The sequence below is a fragment of the Nansenia antarctica genome (assembly GCF_963989245.1).
Source record: "Nansenia antarctica genome assembly, chromosome: 10".
Classification (NCBI taxonomy): domain Eukaryota; kingdom Metazoa; phylum Chordata; class Actinopteri; order Argentiniformes; family Microstomatidae; genus Nansenia; species Nansenia antarctica.
Window position 1 is genome coordinate 30,856,025 of NC_137680.1, and position 21,246 is coordinate 30,877,270.

At 42.3% G+C, this 21,246-nt stretch overlaps 1 protein-coding gene across 1 annotated transcript; it reads right to left on the reverse strand.

Moving 5' to 3' along the window:
* Window positions 1–463: 463 nt before the first annotated feature.
* ica1 (islet cell autoantigen 1) lies at window positions 464–15,685 on the reverse strand (the record flags this gene model as incomplete). The annotated part of the gene is made up of 12 exons (XM_080541178.1): window positions 464–585; window positions 841–930; window positions 1,876–2,148; window positions 2,593–2,633; window positions 2,806–2,921; window positions 3,150–3,248; window positions 3,570–3,695; window positions 4,275–4,473; window positions 14,398–14,521; window positions 14,891–14,963; window positions 15,378–15,549; window positions 15,669–15,685. 12 exons carry the CDS (start codon window positions 15,683–15,685, stop codon window positions 464–466), a joined length of 1,452 nt encoding a protein of 483 aa, XP_080397304.1.
* Between the last annotated feature and the right edge of the window lie 5,561 nt (window positions 15,686–21,246).

The window sequence follows — 21,246 nt, forward strand, 5'->3', positions numbered from 1 at the left end:
GGATGACAAGACCAGAAGAGAAGCTTGCAAGTAATTCCAAATAACAAAGGAAATACCCTGAAAAAAGAATAAATGAATCTGAATGTATGAAGCCTACCCTGACCCTATGAAGACGACCCTGACCCTCCATAAAAACAAACGTCCTTTGGTTGTTTAAAACACCTCACTTACCTGACAGCATGTTCTATAAATGATGTTGAATATACAGTATAAATAGTATTTGTTAACATTTGGCATACATGTTCTCTGTTGAGTCAGGTTGAAGCTGTAGATATGAGTGAATATGCGCAGAGAAAATACAACTGATCCAGGCTTGACATTGTTGCCATGCTCATAATGATAAACAACAGGACATGGCAAGAGAGCCCTGAACCGTTACTAAAGGTAGAAGGTAACCAGAGGCTTGTTGTGCATGTTATGTTGACCTATTCTGGAGGAGCCTGGCCATGGGCCTGAGACAGGTCTACGCGTTGTGAAGTTCATGTTCTTTATCGCTCCTCCCCACTGCATCGGGGTTGGAGAGGGGATCCAGATCAGCAAACAGGTTAAACCACGCTGAAAGGTCTTTGGACGCCTTTGACATTTCTGTAAAATCAGTCAAAAGGTTAAATCATCTCCCTGTAACCCTGGATGGTGAGTTGTAACCTCTTGTGTTTACAGTAATAAAGGACTTAATCTGACTCAGAGCTATTCATGGCAATGTTTGTCTCCCCCACAAATACCCTGGAGTGCACTCATAAACACAGGCTGGCTTTTGCTGGAAGCACAGCTTTTTTACGAGTTAAAACCCCTTTTCTTTCAAATCTTTTCATATGTTTTGCTCATTTGGCCTAAACCTACCTTTTGCTGCTGGCCTAGAGGGGTTCTGATTGGCTCCAGATGATTGCTCTGTTGCCTGGGAGACGTGCTGTAGAGTGCTCATGGTCCAGTCTGAAACGGGCGTACAGATTTAGTTTCATCTTGGGGCGATACTTAAGCACAACAACGTTTACATTTACATACACTTTTTGTTCGGACAGATGTTTACAATACACAAGAATATTGTTCCAAATCCAAAATAAAATCTTTTAAAACAATTATTGGTATGTACGGTCAAGTCCCTCCCCCTGTTCACATAATATATAGTATATTATACTGCAGTCACAATTGAATTATTGCTATAATAGATGAACTTGTGGTGTTTAAATACAGTGTCTATAGGTCCTTGAGATACTCCTATTAAAAGGTACTGGATTTTCTGTCAGTTTGACTGTTTCTGCTCACTTCACAGCCCCTGTGCTGAATATAGACACAAACACAAAAACAGATGCGGTACTGGAAGTCACTGCCCAGAGCAGGACGAAATGGAAAGAGATGGGCAATTAGCTATGGGTAGGCAAATCAAATTGCCGTGGTGTAATAGCTCATTTCTATTACTTCTACAGCTGTGGTTTTAACAAATAGTTTCAGGGCCACACTGTGTGTGGAAATAGTTAGGCATAGTGGAAAAAGGTTATATTTTAAGGACTTTAAGGATTAAAGAGAAAATGCCAAACTCATATTGTAAATGATGGGGTTATTCACAATACCACTTGTGTTACATTGAATTAAGCTAATGAGGCAAATGTATTAAAATGTTTGGCGGTAAGACTGAGAACATGCTTCGCGGTGAGACTGAGAATGCCATAAAAGCTAAATTGTAGAAAAAACAGCTACTGTATGGACTGGTTGATTGGAATTTTTCTTCAAACTTCCTGTAAGTGAGTGGTGAATCTGGCCATTTTAAGAAGTCCCCCCCACCCACGCACGCACGCACGCACACACACACACACACACACACACACACACACACACACACACACACACACACACACACAGGCGTATTTGACCTCTGACCTGAGAGGGAGGACTGCAGGTTGTTCATGTTCTGGTCCAAGAGGTGAGACGGGAGGAAGAAGGAGTGGTCGTCCTCCTGCTGGGATTCTATTGGTCCAGCTCTGCCTGCTGCCACGCCCACTGACTCCCCCTCCCCCTCCCCAAACACATCCCCCCACTCCAGTGAGAACCCGCCCTCTTCAAGAGAAGAGCAGCCCAGAATCTCATTCAGCAAGGCCATGCTGTCCTTCTCCCCGCCCTCCTGCTCCTGATTGGCTGAGAGATCCTCAGTCCCTGGAATGACCAATTAAGTGGAGTGTTATTGAAAAGATAAGGGAAGTAGGGCAAAACAGGAACGCTTGAACAAGATTATGAGAGTGATAGTGATGTTGTAATACATACAAACATAATCAGACATGAAAAGGTATGATATATATTACAGTATTCAAGTCATTCAGGGTCCCAAAACAAAGATAGAAGGGATACCAGTGTAGTACCTGCCATTTGTCTACTTCTTAAGTCCATGTCTTCAAACATTTCACCAGAAACTGATTGTGATTGAGCTGCGGAATATAACAGTGCATCCCACTGGTGATGAAGTTCAAAGTAACTTGAAACACAGCGCATGGCAGTACAATTCAACATTACAGTGAATTATAGTGGAGCATTTAAAAATATGCATATGTTAAAATATGAATTCTGTATACACCAGCTGTGATGAACTACATGATCCTATACCTTCTCCATTGGACTCCTCATTGGGATCTATTGCGATGAGTCTGAGATAGAAACACAACAGTTAGAGAGTGGGCTACACCTACTGTGATTCTTCTGCATTCAACATGTAAGGTTACCAAATGTACCGATGTACTAAGTCAGAGTAATGGGAAAGTAATTGAGTAAAGTATTCGACGTCAAATAGTATTTCCTTGTGTGTTAGCTCGTACTCACTGGCCATCTGCGGCCTTCTGCGTTTTCTGCTCATCCTCCGTCTTTGCTTTGATCTTCTTCTTTCCCTTCTTCTTTGATCCCTGGGATGACAGTCTATCCATGGGATCTTGAAGGGTCTGAAAGTACACGATACACTGAGCTATCATCTGACTTAGGGCTTAGGGATTCATGGCTCAATGTACAGTATCGGTACAGTATATGGTGTATGATAATACAGTACAACATGTATAGCCTGATGACGTTATTGTACAACATCCCACCCCAATTGCGTTCATACAGAAAGAAAGCTGTTTCTAAACCTCTAAACACCAAGTGTGACACAGATGGGGGGGGGCCTCCCTTACCTTGAGTGTAGAGAACTCATAATGCTGACAACCCTTAAAGCTCTCATGAATGGCAGCCATAGTGTGAGAAGTCTTCTCCCAGAAGTGCAACAGCGTTGTCTAAAAAACATAGACAAGGCTTTCTCTTTTATTTCTGACAAAAATGCTCTCTTACTTTTGTAACACCACAATGAATCAGTGTTTCATAAATGTTCTCCTTTCATGCTTTGGCATAATAAAGGGTTCTGAAGGGCTACAAACACCAGACCTTTTTTTCCCCCGTTGACCTCGTTAATAAGCCTGTTAGGTAGGTCTTGTGTGTGGGAGCACTTATCGCTCCAGTAACGGTAGGGAAAACACTTTAATTAAAATAATTAAACTGTTATGTCTGTTTCTACACTCTGTAAACCGCACATTGATTATATGATGTTAGTGGTGTACCTGGTATGTAGTTAGAACATGAGAGAGAAGGTTACAGCGACTTGCTCCTAACAAGTCTACTTTCTGGCAGACGTCATTCTTCAGTTTGTCAAAGCTTGTTTTGGTGGTGCGCACCTGAACTTGAACCTGAGATGGAGAGAAAGAAAGAGATATGAAACGTTTGCTGGTATGGAGATGAAATCGGAGCGTCTTGACGATAATGTAGGTCGAGGATACACAGATGTTGCATGTGGGTATATACTCCTGGTAACCACTGAGTGTAACCAACACAACACACAAGCAGCACACATGCTTTACCATCGCGCCCCATGCATCAGCTCCTGTCCTGATCACATTCTGAACAATTTTCTTGTTTTTAGGACATTTCTGCTTTATTGGGATGAAGACAGTAGAGAATGACAGGAAGGATGAGTGAGAGAGAGGGAGGATGACACGCAGGATAAGTCCATGACCGGAATCGAACCTGGGCCCTTGCAATGATATGGCATGCACCCTAGTGTGCTACTATGCCACTTATGCCCCCCACATTCAGAAAATGTCAATGGTGCATTGCACCCCCTAGTGGTCAATAATATTATAACACCAAGTTTCATTTCCAGTGTGATTCTTACACTGATATACTATTGGCATACTAACCATAGATAATGTATGAATCGTGATTTAAATGAGACCTATATACAAAAGCGAAAAAAATGTTCATCCAACCTTGCGGAATTTCTCCATTTGTTTGTGTGTGTCTGGATCCAGTTCCTGGGAGACATCCTTCATCCAGAGCAGCGCACCGCGGTATTCTGTGCGGGACTGTTCCATCCGGTTCACAGTCAGCCAGGTGTCAGAGATGGCTCTATAGCGGAATGTCTCCACCTCCTGGTACAGGCGACACAGTGGACTACGCAGAGACAGCCTGTAGAGACAAAACACACTGAACCTTGACCGTAACACAAGAACAGCCGTGCCTTTTTTACCTACTATATTAATAAGAACCACCTCAGGGGGTCAAATGACCATAGTCTTTACAATGGGAAGCTGCTATTTACACACAACGACCACTAGTTGGCCGTCCTTCAAATTAGCCTGCCTCCTACATGTAAAAACTGCAAAATAGCTTCATACTAGCTTTTCCTGATGTGATTTTGAAAATGTAAGGATACTGGGTGGTAGAACGCACATAATAGGAAAAGTCATGAAAGGAGGATCCTGAAATTTGATCGAGTGTAAAGATATAGCATTTTTGATGACCCACACCCATGGCTGTTAACCACCTTGTACAGTATTTGCTCAGTGGTGTGCCGTCAGGGCCAGCAAGGCCTTCTCTGCTGGCCTAAACATCATCAGAATATACATTTTATTTTAATATATATTTTCCACAAATATGTATTAATGATTCCCCATAGTCTATTCTCTTCATTTCATAGCTTTCCTCTTGGTTGCGCTGCTTCCAGTCTCCGATTGAGATTTGGAGGGCTGGCCTTTATGTTAGAGCTTTTATCCAATCAAAATGTGTTGCTAGGGGGCTCAAAAATCTGCCCGCCTTCTCATTAAACGGTGCTGCGGATTCGACCTGTAACTTAACATTGGAACGAGAAAACCTGTGGCGTACCTAGTAAACCTACGTAGATGCGAGCAAAAGCAACAACGGCGCCTGCTGTAAGGCTCAATGATGTCAGCACCCAGCACGTCTTTTGATTGGATACGCACTATTGCTACGCACTATTGCTACGCACTATTGATATTCACTATTGAGATGCGGAACTATGCCGGTAGATGTGAAACTTTTGAACGTGTGCAGGGAAACGGAGCCTCACAACGAAAGCTTTCGTTGACTGATCGATAATACTGATCGATTGTGTCCTGTTTTTGGGTAAACAATAACTTTCATTTAGGGGACACAATGAAAGCGCCAAGTCCACAAACAGAGGAAACTACGTTGAGCTTCTTTCTTTTCTGGCTGAAAACAACCCAGATTTACATTACCACCTGTCCACAAACAAAGTGTTTACTGGGACGTCAGGCAAAATACAAAACGACCTGATTTTTGCTATTGCTGAAGTGATGGAAGAAGAGATCAAAATGGAGATTAAAAAGGCACCCTTTGTCGCTATTATGGTGGACGAGACGACAGACGTGGGTAATGTTGCGATCTTAAAGATGTTAGTTTAACACTCTTCATTGTAAATGCGGATTTATTGATTAAAAATGCTTCGGAAATATTAATATAACTCTGTTGTACTTGTCTGACTATGTTAAGGTGATGCAACGCCCGGTTATACTGTGTTTCTGTCTAGTTTCTAGAGCCATGGCGTCATAACGATGGTATTAAGAGGTAGAATAATTCAGGTAGGAATGTGTCGGACATCACTGAAGGCCTAGGTGTGAAATGCACCGCCCGCCACTGTATTTGCTGTAAGTCGCTTTGGATAAAGGCGTCTGCTAAATGGCAACAATTTAAATGTAAATGTAAACCACAAGGATTACGATAATACTACCAATGAATAATCCATTCAATAATTCTATTCAAACTATTTTAAGAGTACTGTGCACGGTACGATGTCTAATAGAATAAACAGCTGTCATTGGATGTCGTTCATCAAAGCGAATAGGGCGTTGGACCATTGGCATATGCCTCATGCATTTTACATGCAATATTATTCAGAGGACAATTACTTCCCAGGTGATAACAATGCCAAGCAAGAATCTGGAGAATCTTTAGAAATACAGTAAAGACAGATACAGTAGATAAAGCCATAGCAGAATGTAAAGGAGCATTGGGGGCTGTCATCAATGAATGTAAATAAAGCATTACGTTAGTCCAACATTGCAGCAGTCTGTCAGGTGACAGGACAGCTGGTTCACACACGTATGTAAAAACATCATCATGTTCAAGGGAGTACGTTTTATGTGGTGAACCCAGTTTTGTGCGGTGAACCCGCTCAGTCACTCTGTACTGTACTGTATGTAGCCTACCTACAGGGAGGGTTTGATTAGCCATAGGCCCCCTGCCATTGTAACCTTGTTTGTTGTGGTAGTTTAACTCCCGGCAGGGAGCTGTGAAGAATGGAGCCATCAAATTACGCCAAGCTTATTACCAAATGTATTACCATTGTCATGCAATAAATGGTTAAACTCTCCTGTGCGGTGAGGGTTTTACCAGCTCACAGTTTTTATAAAATGTACCTTTCTGGTTTAGTTAGGTATGATGAAATTCCCCCGCCCCAACCTCCCTCACTCCACATTGTTTTCCCTACCCACCCTATTCAGCTGATTCTCTGCACTATCGTATGTTGTACAGGGTTCCTACAAGTTTCAACAAGTCATATTTAAGACCTTTTTTAGACCTCTTTGAATAGAATTTGAGACCTATTCGCGACACATGGTCCATTTTAAGACTCACATGCATTCACATGAGAGGTATCATAAAAAGGATACGAATATGAGGTACTTGGTATTCAGTGGCATGTGGTCATACACTGTTGGGGAGATCATAATTTTGCTCACGATAAGCATGTTTAAAGCAGCTTCAAAGGATCTCTGACTTCTCGTTTAAGGTCAAACGTGTAACTGAAGCAGGAGGAAAAGTATTTATTTGGAGCATACCAAAGCAAGACCTTGGGGTGTTTGACAAAAAAATCTAAATGAAAGACATCCTCTCTAAAATTTTCCTGGACAATCCAGATTTCGAGCCGCATTGACCAGACCTTCAAAAGATGGTACAAGCAGGGTATAACAAAATTGGGAGATCTGTTCGACAATATCTCTTTATTCTCCTTTACACAACTTCAACAATTTTTTCACCTTCAAAAATCCGATCAATTTAAATACTTACAAATCACCCGGTGTATTATTAAGGACACCACTCTAATGACTGATAATTCTATCTCTGTTTTGGAAGAGATGCTATCTCAACAACCCATCAGACGCATCAGCGCATTTTACAAAGCTCTTGCTTCGATATCTCCCCAAAATTCCCAGGCCATCAAACTGGCTTGGGAAAAAGATCTAGAGGTCACTTTTAATGAAGCGGAGTGGAAAGAAGTTTGGACCTACGCCAAAAAGATCTCAGTCTGTAATCGTACTAAGTCCACACAATATAAAATCTTACACCGTATTCATGTAACACCTGCACTCAAAAATAAAATGGACAGCAACTCCTCACCACTCTGCTGCAAATGTAAATCCAATGTTAATAATATCTTTCATTATTTCTGATCTTGTCCAAAAATCCAAAGCTACTGGACTAATATTGTTTTACGAACTCTCAATTATGTTCAATGTCTCGGTGGGATTGGACCCTAGGTGTCTCATCCTTGGCACTCCGGATCGCCAGATCTCGAATGCCAAACACCAAAGGTTGTTCAACCTCTTAACATTTTCCGCAAGGAAAAACATTCTGCTATACTGGATAAAGGAAGCTCCCCCCTCCAAAAAATCTTGGCATAATATCATAATGGACTGCATTCCCAATGAATATATCACTTGCATGTTACACTCCAAGACGGACAGTTTCTACCAAACTTGGGACCCCTACTTAAAATATATTGGACCTGCCTTGTCATCTTCCTTACTGCAAGGTTTCCCCTAAGGATTCTTGCTTGGTAAATGTATGCACTATCTGACTCCAGGGTACTCGTTTGGTGGGGTTTTGGGTGGGTCGCTTTGGCCTATGCTAGACGACAATAATGTAATGTAATGTAATGATATCTACGTCCATACCTTAATTCTATTATAAATATATCTGAGCGACATGTTTTGTTTGTTTTTTTATTTATTATTGCTTTTATTTTATTTTTATTTTCTCCAAACCCCTAGTGTATGTACTGTGTCTGTTTACTGTATGTGCAGCGGGGGGTCGTTGTATTGTTTTGTTTGTGCCCTCTATATAAAATTGAAAACCCCAAATAAAAACAGTTGTCAAAAACCCCCTGCTGTTTTCAAAAAAAAACAGCTGTTCAACAATGGAATGGAATGGCATGGAATGGAATGTTGTTGCCACAGTAACATAGCTTTGTTCACTTCAGTAATAACTGTGACATCAGAGGTATTGGTGTAGCAACATTCAAAATGTTCAAATATATGCATAGATTGATGGACAGTACTGTCACTTGACTTGATTGTCTCCTCTGAAATAGCTGTTTGGCATGAGAAAACTGGACACAAATATGAACTTTCAGCACAATTACCAACCCCAAATATTACAAGAAGATTATGGTAAGTGTATGCAACTTGAAAGTCATTTGTTGAGTAGTCTATAATTAACTATGACCACAAGCCAGGGTTTGACGCTTACCTTTTCCCCAGGTATCACTGTGCTACCATGTCAAAAAAGTTAGTAGCACACCAAGAATTTCAGTAGCACAATGGACATTGCGCAATTTTCGTATGACAACAAATTATCATAATCATAACATATCCGAATTATCATAACCGGCTCTTGGCCGTAATAAAAATGGAGACTCACACAATATAAAGGGGAAGTAAGAATATTCATTTATTAATAAATGATTCATGAATAAATAAATAATTAAGCCCTTTTAATGCGGTTCTGGGCTGAAAACCACCTCTCACATTGGGCAGCCGAGATTGGGAGCACCAACATAATTTGGACCAGTTCCAGTATGTTCTAAGGGGAGAACAATTTTCATTTTAACCCTCACCTCTCACTATTCAAAGACAACATACATATCACATGTTTGCGGGACAGACCATGTTTTTTCACCGTGTCGCGTTTCAGCTGTGCGTCTCCTGACACAAACGCGGTCTTTCCAGCTAACTTCATGTGGGCGACACACCACTTGCAATACATCTTCCCTTCCTTCAGCAACAGCCACGGGAAAGATGTTTGCCACTCGGCACTGTACCTGTAGACCTTTGTCACTTTTGTCAGACCAGACTTCGCGTTGGCAGTGGCACCGCCATTATCACCGCGCGGATAATTAATGACCTTCCCCCTCCCCTGACACACTCTCTGACCGGGCGCTCTCCTCCTCGCTTTCCCCGTCTCTGTCTTCTTCGTCCCTCTCGTCTCCAGCTGTAATGTTGACTCCACTACCCCCCTCTACCTCCTCTCTGTCTGGAACGGTGCTAGCATTAGCCTTGCTAAAGTATGCCGTAAGCGGATTCATTTTCACAGAGGTCTTTTTCTGACAGGATTTTCAAATGTAAACACGCGCTTGTTGTGCTTGCGGGTCACGTGTCTTTTTTTTCTTTTCTTTCTTCTGTTTTCAAAGGATTTCATTGGTTTAGATGCGCTGTGATCTTATTAACGAACATAAGATTGACTGCGCTTGACAGCAGTTCAGCTTTATTTTATTTTATTTTATTCTTTTTTTTGTCGCACTGGTGCGATTGAATGTATTTCCAAGTCACACAGAAATATATTCACTCGCAAATGCAAGCAAATACAAATAAAGAAACAAATGCAACACAATACTGACTGGCATCATGAAAGCTTGAAATATGATTTTCATGCATTTCAAGTTTCTATATATATACATGTTTTACACAATTGTGTATATATTATACCAAACTAATTGTAATCGTCTTTATCCAGGGCATTGGTCAACTATTCCTGTACTGGAAAACATCCCTACAGTCTCCAACCCCTTCAGAAGTATTGATCAACCATCTCCTCCATTGATGAACTATGTCTACACTGCACAAACCCAACCCCTCCCAATCATGCCACCTGTGCCAGTCTGGCCCACCAGGCCCACCTGGCCCCCTCAGCCATACTACTGTGTTCCATCATTGGGGGGTGCAGTCCCCCCCGGGCTAGTGGTTCATCCCGGCCATCCTGGCCATCCCGTCCATCGCGACCTTCCCATTATGGAACAGGAGGACAAAAAGGTGCCTAGGAAGAGGCAGAGAAGGACAGGAGGAAATCCCAACTCTTTCAGCAACAAGTACAGGAGACTGATGGAGGTTATGGGCAAGACTGAGACCGACACAATGGAGGGCCAAGCAGAAGAGACAGGTGCCTCTGAAGGAGACTCCATACCTCTGAAGGAGAATGACATGGGGATAACGGATCATCTCACTGATGAGGGGAAGAAAAACAACGCCTCAGAAAGTGATGAAAACACAAAGGATGGAGAGAAAGCCCCCCAAATCAGACCTGGGAGACTAATATTACAAGAAGATTATGGTAAGTGTATGCAACTTAAAAGTCATTTGTTGAGTAGTCTATAATTAACTATGACCACAAACCAAATACAAATAAAGAAACAAATGCAACACAATACTGACTGGCATCATGAAAGCTTGAAATATGATTTTCATGTATTTCAAGTTTCTATATATATATATATATATACATGTTTTACACAATCGTGTATATATTATACCAAACTAATTGTAATCGTCTTTATCCAGGGCATTGTTCAACTATTCCTGTACTGGAAAACATCCCTACAGTCTCCAACCCCTTCAGGAGTATTGATCAACCATCTCCTCCATTGATGAACTATGTCTACACTGCACAAACTCAATCCCTCCAAATCATGCCACCTGAGCCAGTCTGGCCCACCAGGCCCACCTGGCCCCCTCAGCCATACTACTGTGTTCCATCATTGGGGGGTGCAAAGAACAGGAGACTGATGGAAATCATGCCACCTGTGCCAGTCTGGCCCACCTGGCCCACCCGGCCCCCTCAGCCATACTACTGTGTTCCATCATTGGGGGGTGCAAAGAACAGGAGACTGATGGAGGTTTTGGGCAAGACTGAGACCGACACAATGGAGGGCCAAGCAGAAGAGACAGGTGCCTCTGAAGGAGACTCCATACCTCTGAAGGAGAATGACATGGGGATAACGGATCATCTCACTGATGAGGGGAAGAAAAACAACGCCTCAGAAAGTGATGAAAACACAAAGGATGGAGAGAAAGCCCCCCAAATCAGACCTGGGAGACTAATATTACAAGAAGATTATGGTAAGTGTATGCAACTTGAAAGTCATTTGTTGAGTAGTCTATAATTAACTATGACCACAAACCAAATACAAATAAAGAAACAAATGCAACACAATACTGACTGGCATCATGAAAGCTTGAAATATGATTTTCATGCATTTCAAGTTTCTATATATATACATGTTTTACACAATCGTGTATATATTATACCAAACTAATTGTAATCGTCTTTATCCAGGGCATTGGTCAACTATTCCTGTACTGGAAAACATCCCTACAGTCTCCAACCCCTTCAGAAGTATTGATCAACCATCTCCTCCATTGATGAACTATGTCTACACTGCACAAACTCAATCCCTCCTTCATCCCGGCCATCCCGGCCATCCTGGCCATCCCGTCCATTGCGACCTTCCCATTATGGAACAGGAGGACAAAAAGATGGAGGTTTTGGGCAAGACTGAGACCGACACAATGGAGGGCCAAGCAGAAGAGACAGGTGCCTCTGAAGGAGACTCCATACCTCTGAAGGAGAATGACATGGGGATAACGGATCATCTCACTGATGAGGGGAAGAAAAACAACGCCTCAGAAAGTGATGAAAACACAAAGGATGGAGAGAAAGTCCCCCAAATCAGACCTGGGAGACAGAAGAAATCCGACACTGTTAGGTCAGCTCATGACAGCAGCAGCATCACTGAGGAGAGACGGCGGGTCTCTATGGATGTTAGTCGACTTGTCACGAACGGGAACCACATAAACTTCTCTTCGTCTGTGTCTGTCCAGCACAAAACAAGCATGAGCCAGAGCAAGAGCAGCCAGGTGAAAAGCAATATCCTCACTGACCGTGTCGCAACTGAAGCTGGTGACAGTATCGATGGATTGAACGGTAAAAAGAGGGATGATGAAAGGAAAGTAGAGGAAGAGAGTAATCTGAGTCCCAGCAGTGTTGTGAAAAAGCCTGTCCCTTGTCCTGAGAAAGAGGCTGAAATTGGAGTGGGTGATAGTTCAGCCCCAGGCCCAAAGGTTTCCTCATCCAGAATGCAGAGAAATAAGAGGGCCAAGTTAGGGTCCCCCAAAGTGGTCTCTCAACTACCCAGAAGCCGACTGGGTTGGCAAATTATGGAGTCTGTCCAGGTCTTCCACAAACTTGGTTCTAAAGGCCAAACATCTGACAACCCTCCGATAGATTGTCTTCAAACACCTGAGAAACTGCAAGCAACCCTCTCAACATCAAGAACTGTCGCTGACAACCCAATAGCTGTCCCTGTTGTTAGGAGCAATTCCAATAACATCCCGTCGCAAAAACTGAGCAGACCCACTCCATCAGGACACCTCCCCAGCCCTCCTCCCAGGAGAAGGGGCTCCAATCGCAGGTCTCCTCGGAGGCATTCGTCCAAACCCAAAGCTTACAATCAGCTGACTTTTGACCAAAGCTTACAATCAGCTGACCGCCCCTGCTCCTTTCCTAATCCAAACCAGGCATCGGTATCGGTGCCCATCCCACTGTGGCAGAGGGAAGAGAGGGAGGATATGCGGAGGAAGGCCCAGGAAGAGAGGGAGAGGGCCGCCCGGATAACCAAGCAGGGCCTGGACAACAACTTTTTTCTAAACCGCCCCTGCTCCTTTCCTAATCCAAACGAGGCAGAGGTGTCGGTGCCCATCTCAATGTGGCAGAGGGAAGAGAGGGAGGATATGCGGAGGAAGGCCCAGAAAGAGAGGCAGAGGGCCGCCCGGATAACCAAGCAGGGCCTGGACAACAACATTTTTATAAACAGAGAGAAGTACACTATGGAGAACTACCCAACTTTTTTCTAAACAGAGAGAAGTACACTATGGAGAACTACCTGGCCAGCTGCAGTGGACCCAGCCGGATCTTACCAATATCGCCTGGAAGAAACTTGTAGCCATGTGTAGTAAATGAATGCCTTACTTGAAATAATAGTTGTGTGTCCTGTGTCAACCTACTGTGGTTTACAACAACAGGTGTACTGTAGAGATGGTTAACATCTTCTACATCCATGCATATCCATTCGAAAATGTTTTTTTCACTGTACAGTATGAATGTCTGTTTTGTTAACTTGCTATACAGGTAGGCAGTACACATTCTATGTGGTTCAAATGAAATGACAGTATCCCAATTGGGGGCAGTCAGTGCGCTTGGAAGTGTCTAGTATGAGAGCAATCCCTATCTTCCGCCATAGACTGTAGACCCATCTCTTCAGGCTACACCTTAACTGTCCCCTTTGAAAGCTCACCATCCCCCTGTTCAGTTTCTCTACTGTATATAAAAAAAAGAAAAAAGAAAAAGGAGCCACAAAACCCTTCTTCTAGCATTATGACTGCCAATGGCCTCTGGCCCGAGCAGAGATTACTTTTCTTGCGATGACCGATGGATAGATGATTCACTTACTTAGACAAATATATTTGTTGTAAGCCGCTTTTGGATAAAGGCATCTGCTAAATGCCAAAAATGTGAATGTAAATGAGAGGATCAGTTTCAAAACATTGCATCTCCAATAATGATCAGGAACTGAGATGAGGCCAAAGCTAACATCATTATTATTAATGGGGTTCAAAGTCCAGTCCAGGCAGGATGTGACTGCTAATGTCCATAATATGATAGCTTTTTGTCATCATCAAGGTGATGAAATTAGGGATTTCACTGCCATACAGACAAACAAGTCTGAAGGATAATTAATATAAAAATAAATATTGGTTCCAGCTTGATTCATTTCCGTGTAAATAGATGTGGTCGGACTGATTTCCTTGCAGGACAAGCAAATCAAATTTTTAAGACCTAGCGCCTCATTTTTTAGACCTAATAACTGAAACTTGGGGCATTTTTAGGCCTTATAAATCGGATTGCTGGATTTTAGACTTTAAGGCTTTTTAAGACCAGCGCGGGAACCCTGACATACTGTACCTCTGCTGTGAGGAGAAGCAGAGCGCCTTCCCCGTGGCCTGCATGATCTTCCCTGCCCTGGTCCTGTCCTGGGTGCCCTGGGAGCGCAGGAAACGGCCCAGCTCGTTCTCCTCCTGGGACAGGACTACAGACAGAGGGGATGGATTGGAAATACAGTAACAGTGAGATATAATGACCATGTAGCTACTGTATTTTAATTCAGGTTTAGAAATCATGCTTTAAGAGACTCGTGTTTGACACTTGTGTTGTGCTGATTCAAATGGAACCCGAAACCCATTCTTTGATCAAAATAAAAGTCGGTGGGAAACTAACTGTGGATAGGAAATGCTACTACAGTTTAGCATAGCGTTAGAAAACAACAACTTTTCTGCTATATTTATCTTTCTGTTTATATAACCGTTAATTATACAACTCGGTTTTATTGAGATAAAGTCTACATTTTCAAGAGAGCCCTGGAATATTACGAATGTGCACGCAGTTATTACGAACTCACAGCAGATTCTTCTCTGGTACTGCTCTATCACTTTCAGCAGCTCCATGCATGTTCGCTGGACTGAGTGAAACACCTGCACAGCACAAAGACACACACATTTGCCACACAAAAGGCATAGCAGTGAAAGAATAATTAAGTAATAAAGAACAAAATAATTCATTGGAAGTCCTTCGTTGTTCTCTACAAAGGTTATGTGAGGTACAAGTAGACTGACATACACTGAGCCAAAACATTATGACCACTGACTATTGACAATGACTGGCAGGTGAATGTGTTGGCTCATCGCCGGTGTATGCTCTGACATGGTAGTTGGAGCCACATCTGGCATACACACCACAGGAGATCTCAGTCTTCTGATGATCTATCTAACAGCTCCCATTGCTAACATCAACATAGTAGATACATCATTGAATTACTGTAATGAACAATTGGACGTACACAGGGTTTCATATTGAGCCCTTATTGATTCTAGTTCTGTGAGACTCACCTCCAGTTTGCCATCCAGGTCTGCATCTGACGCCACCACATGTTCGTCCTCTTTCTTTCCAGTGACTTTGATGAGTGTCTGTTTGGTTTTCCAGTACTTCTGCTGGAACTTGTTCACCACAGACGAGTCTTGACTTTGGATAAAGCGGTCAAAATACTCCCGAGAGTATCCACTGGAATGACATAAATAACAGTCAGTTATATATATATATATATATATATATATATATATATATCAAGTATATATTTTTGTATCATTTATAAACATTGAATAATTAATTTGTACACTCACTAATTGCCACCCTCCATTTTTCTAGGTCACCTGTAACATAGACAAAGTTGATGACAAAGTTGATGACAAAGGTGTGTACTGTCAGGCCAGTTCACAGTTACAAGGGGTGGGTGTGGAGTGTGGACACATGCTGTATGAGTTTCTACCTGTCCAGAATTGACTGGAGTCAAACATTAACTAAAAGTAGCTGCTGTGAAAACACACTAACTCCATTTTGAAAGGTGCACTTGCATATGTGACACGAGTTGGGGGATTAATCAATAATTAAGTAATGAATCAATAATCCATGCTGTTATTGACATGCCTCAATAATAATAATCTTCTTTCCCCAATTCATATTCAATGTGATCACTTTATTGTTTGATAGTGCATGTGAACATACAAGCCTAAACAAAGAACAGAAACATGATGTTAAAATATGAGAAATTGTTTTATTGTCGTATTATTCTTCAACATTATGATTAGGCTTATTTGTGTTCCAACATAGTGAATGCCTTGCGGTCAAGTCTGTTGGCTCCGAAAACCTCTAGGCCACGGAATACGACCCATACAGACCCATACAGACCCATACAGACCCATATAGATCCATACAGATCCATACAGACCCATACAGACCCGTACAGACCCATACAGACCCATACAGACCCATACAGACCCATACAGACCCATACAGGCCCATACAGACCCATACAGACCCATACAGACCCATACAGATCCATACAGACCCATACAGACCCATACAGACCCATACAGGCCCATACAGACCCATACAGACCCATACAGACCCATACAGATCCATACAGACCCATACAGACCCATACAGACCCATACAGGCCCATACAGACCCATACAGACCCATACAGACCCATACAGACACATACACACCCATACAGACCCATACAGACCCATACAGACCCATACAGGCCCATACAGACACATACACACCCATACAGACCCATACAGACCCATACAGACCCATACAGACCCATACAGACCCATACAGACCCATACAGACAGACCCATACAGGCCCATACAGACCCATACAGACCCATACAGACCCATACAGACCCATACAGTAGGCGACACTATCACGATTCCTGCCAAATCAGATTGTCGGCTTCTGACGCGACGTCTGGTTTTGCGCCCCTCGCTCAAAGAGCGCAACCCAAGCACCTTGCTTATAGAATGATCAGATTGCAAAGATAATGTCACTACAGTAGTCAATGTATTATATATGTTACTGTCTGAGAATAAATGCAATATACGGATCGTAGTCCACCGCGCCGGAATAAACAGAGGGCTTGAATAAACATCAGCGTATGGAAACCAGACGGAGCCCTCACCCATCACCATGCGTAGAAAGACAATGGTGACTTAAGACAAATGTATGTATTGATAATCAAACTGACATACCTTGCTGTGTGGATAGCATACATGTCTTACATTCTGTCTGACAATAACACAGTGTGAACAACCAGCTGCTCTTTCTGTGGAATACAATCCTGGCGCAGAATGATGGGTGACGTCATGTAAACGCACTCTCACAGCTCCCTCTCACCGCGTCTGTGTTCATGTATGAAATAGGGCGCAGTCGAATGATCACCAAATATTTGTCATTGGCAAATAATGCCATGGAACAGAGAATTAGTTTGTTTGGACTGATATAGTCTTTGGAATTTATGAACAAATAGGACACACAATCATCGGACATGAGCAGAAAATGAGTAATTTGAACATGACAAGAACTAAAAATATATATTTAAAAAATCTATATAATATACATTTAAAAATAACGTATAACTGACAGTATTGCATTTCAAGTTCACACACCCGGCGTGAATGCAGAGAGTACAGAACTGAAGGAAAATCACACATGCGTTTATAAAATAAATAAAAAGAACTCCATCTCTCTCTCTCTCTCTCTCTCTCTCTCTCTCTCTCTCTCTCTCTGTCTGTCTGTCTGTCTGTCTGTCTGTCTCTCTCTCTCTCTCTCTCTCTCTCTCTCTCTCTCTCTCTCTCTCTCTCTCTCTCTCTGTCTGTCTGTCTGTCTGTCTGTCTGTCTGTCTGTCTGTCTGTCTGTCTCTCTCTCTCTCTCTCTCTCTCTCTCTCATACACACACACACACACACACACACACACACACACACACACTCACACACACACACACACACACACACACACACACACACACACACACACACACACACACACACACACACACACTCACTCACACATACACACACACACACACACACACACACACACACACACACACACACACACACACACACACACACACACACACACACACACACACACACTCACTCACACATACACACGCACACAAAATAGCTCTAAAACATAAATAGAAAGCCTTATTGGTAGGAAAGTGTAGTTGTTACAAATGTGTGGTTATTACAAATCGGTGGTTATTTCAAATGAAAGTCACAAACATTCTATTTAAAACCAAATCATCTATTGCTTTATTTGTTTAGATGTTTTATTTAAGTCAATATCTCTTAACATGCATAGCCAATAGTCCATTCCCATAATGGACTACAATCATGACAATCCAAATGTCTCCCTCAGCATACAATATATGGCCACAAGATGGCAGCAAAACACCAAGACAATGAGAAAAAATCCTGTTGCTCCTTTTCCATTAAAACAACTGACTTTCTGTTCAGTCATGTACTTTATGTCCTTGCTTTTGTATACAGGTAATTCACAAGGGGATGCCATTGATAATGATTCAGAATGCAGTGATACAAAATTAATGATGACGTTGTAGAATCTTAAATGTGAGTTTATCACTATATTATAACCTCTATCATGGCTGATGTATTTTGTACACACAATGTAGATTTGAATGAATGAATGAATGAATGGTCTTTATTGTCATCGATATAGTACAGGTACCAAACAACGAAATTTGGGAGGGGGGGCTCCCCTGGTGCTAGGAGAAAGAAAAAAAACTAAAACTAAAAACAAGAAGGGAAAAGAGCTGGTTTACATAAATAAAGGCTATGTACACTATCCACTATACTATACTATACAAATAAAACACTGTGCTGTACTCTATGCTATGCTATACCTATTCTAACATTTCCTATTCTCTGAACCTTATGTACCCTAGGGTTGTCATATTGCACATAGTGTTATTGCACATTTAACACTATTCATTTAAAGTGTCGCATTTGACTGTAATGGATGGGGTATGGGATAATGGTAAGACGACTTTTACGTTAACAGCTGATACATTTAACTGAGCCATCCTGCATCTTGGATTCCTGACAATTATTAGTCCTATATCATTAATAAAAAGTCAATAACTCACTCAATGCAACGCAAAAAAATCTCTACACAAAATAAATTAGCCAAGTTGGATGAAACTGTTTTATTCAGCCCTGAACCATCATTTATAAACTTCCTGAATTCCCTGTGAAGTTCAGAAGCTTGACTTGGCACCATCCCAAATCTTGACGACATCATCTGGACTCTTGCTCAGTCACTCTGAGCTGATGCCATCTTCTCTTCCTGACCCTGTAGCTATCTCTACTGTATCTCCATAACGACTGGTGTCCTTCACCCTATCTCTTCCTCATACTGCATTTACCAACCTTATCTCGAGGTCCTAGATTTTATCAAAGCAATTTGGGTCTAAGAAAATAGAGCATCTTAAAAGTGTTTTGTTTTGTTTTGCAATACAATTAAATTAGGACTAAGAGAAAGCGTATTGATTCCCGTGATCGCAATCGGACCAGAGACTCCCTGATTGATTTGGCCTGGACACGTGTCAAGTCTCCTACCGCGGCTGCCTTGTGGCCCTTCATTTTGGGATAATTTATTTTGTGCTCCCCATAGACCTCTGGCTTGTTTTGAGTATACTCCCCATCAGCAGCACTGATTTGTGTGCAGTTCTGCTTGGTGGTGAGGAACCATGGCATTTCCTTACTATTATCAGAGCCCTGTAGTAGTGTTTTCACTCCACTGGGGCGTCTGTGGCGCAGGAGGTAGAGCCGTCGTCTAATGATCGCATGGTTGGGAGATCGGCGGTTCGAGCCGCGGCTGGCCACATGTCGAAGTGTCCTTGGGCAAGACACTGAACCCCAAATTGCTCCCAGTGAGCGGCCCGGCGCCTTGCATGGTAGCTTGCCTCCATGTGTGTGTGAATGGGTGAATGAGAGGCCGTTGTAAAGCGCTTTGGATAAAGGTGCTATATAAGTGCAGTCCATTTACTCCCTATACCTATCCATGGAAACATGTTAGATGCTTTAGACCCAAACTTTTTCTGGCAAACAAGGACCCTAAACACCATGAGGTAAGCTCCGTGTCCACTAAATGTTTTTGTTTCAAAATGGTGGTCGTTTTTTTTCTTTTTTTTTTCTTCCCTGAATAACTGAACTCATTTAAATCCTGAGTAGAACTTCTCAGTGCCCAGTCATCACTCTGTGTTTGAAGATTAGTCTGCACAGAGACATCCTCTTCACTGGGCATTCAGACAGCTTAGAGGCCAGAATCCGTAATCCTTACCCCTTCATGGGAATTATCCATGCACTTCAACATGCTGAAATATGGTCCCATCTTAACATACTTGTGTCCTAGGCACCGGCGCCTTGGGGCACAGTGATGCTACAGTACCTTGTATTGAAGGCAGAGGTAGGGAAGGGCACCGGCGCCTTGGGGCACAGTGATGCTACAGTACCTTGTATTGAAGGCAGAGGTAGGGAAGGGCACCGGCGCCTTGGGGCACAGTGATGCTACAGTACCTTGTATTGAAGGCAGAGGTAGGGAAGGGCAAGACATAATTTCAGAAGCCAAGTTGGCTGCTGCCAAAGAAAGCATCACTTCAACCTCACTTCAAGGGAACGTGAGTTAAAACATTTGCAGAAAGTTGACCTTATTGGACACAGGGTTACTGTCAAGCAAGATTCATTTCAATGTGATAAATCCAAGTCCACCACCAAGCTTCCAGACTGGCTAAATCTAAGAAAATGAGATTGCACAATAGGAACAGATGATTGACCTAGAGGGTGGTTTCTAAAGTACTTGCGGAGGACTGTTAATAGATACAATGTATGTCACAGGAATCATTTTACAGGTCTGGTAGACAATTGAGCTGATCACTAAAGGGGTGGAGACTCTCAAATCTAATAGGCTACAAAAATGGCTGCAGTAAATATCCTAGTTCCACTACTTATATTCTTCTTCTGTAGATTGATGACCCATCTCTTCAGGCTACATCTTAACTGTCCCTCCCAAAGAAACTCTTCATCCCCACTACCCCCCAGTACAGTTTCAGTTTACAGACTGTAAATAAAAAACTAAATTACTAAAATAAGGATAATAAAAGAAATTCTTCCTTCTTCTAGCATTGTAACTGCCAATGGCAGGTCCTGGTCCTACCATAGATGTATGATATGATGACTGATAGTCAGATGATTAACTTAGACAAATGTTATTTATATAATTTATATAATGTATGTTTGTTTCAATTGCTATGGATCGATTTGTTTTGTATCGCTTTGGATAAAGATGTCTGCAAAAATGTAAAACATGTAATGGTGAGTCAGCAGA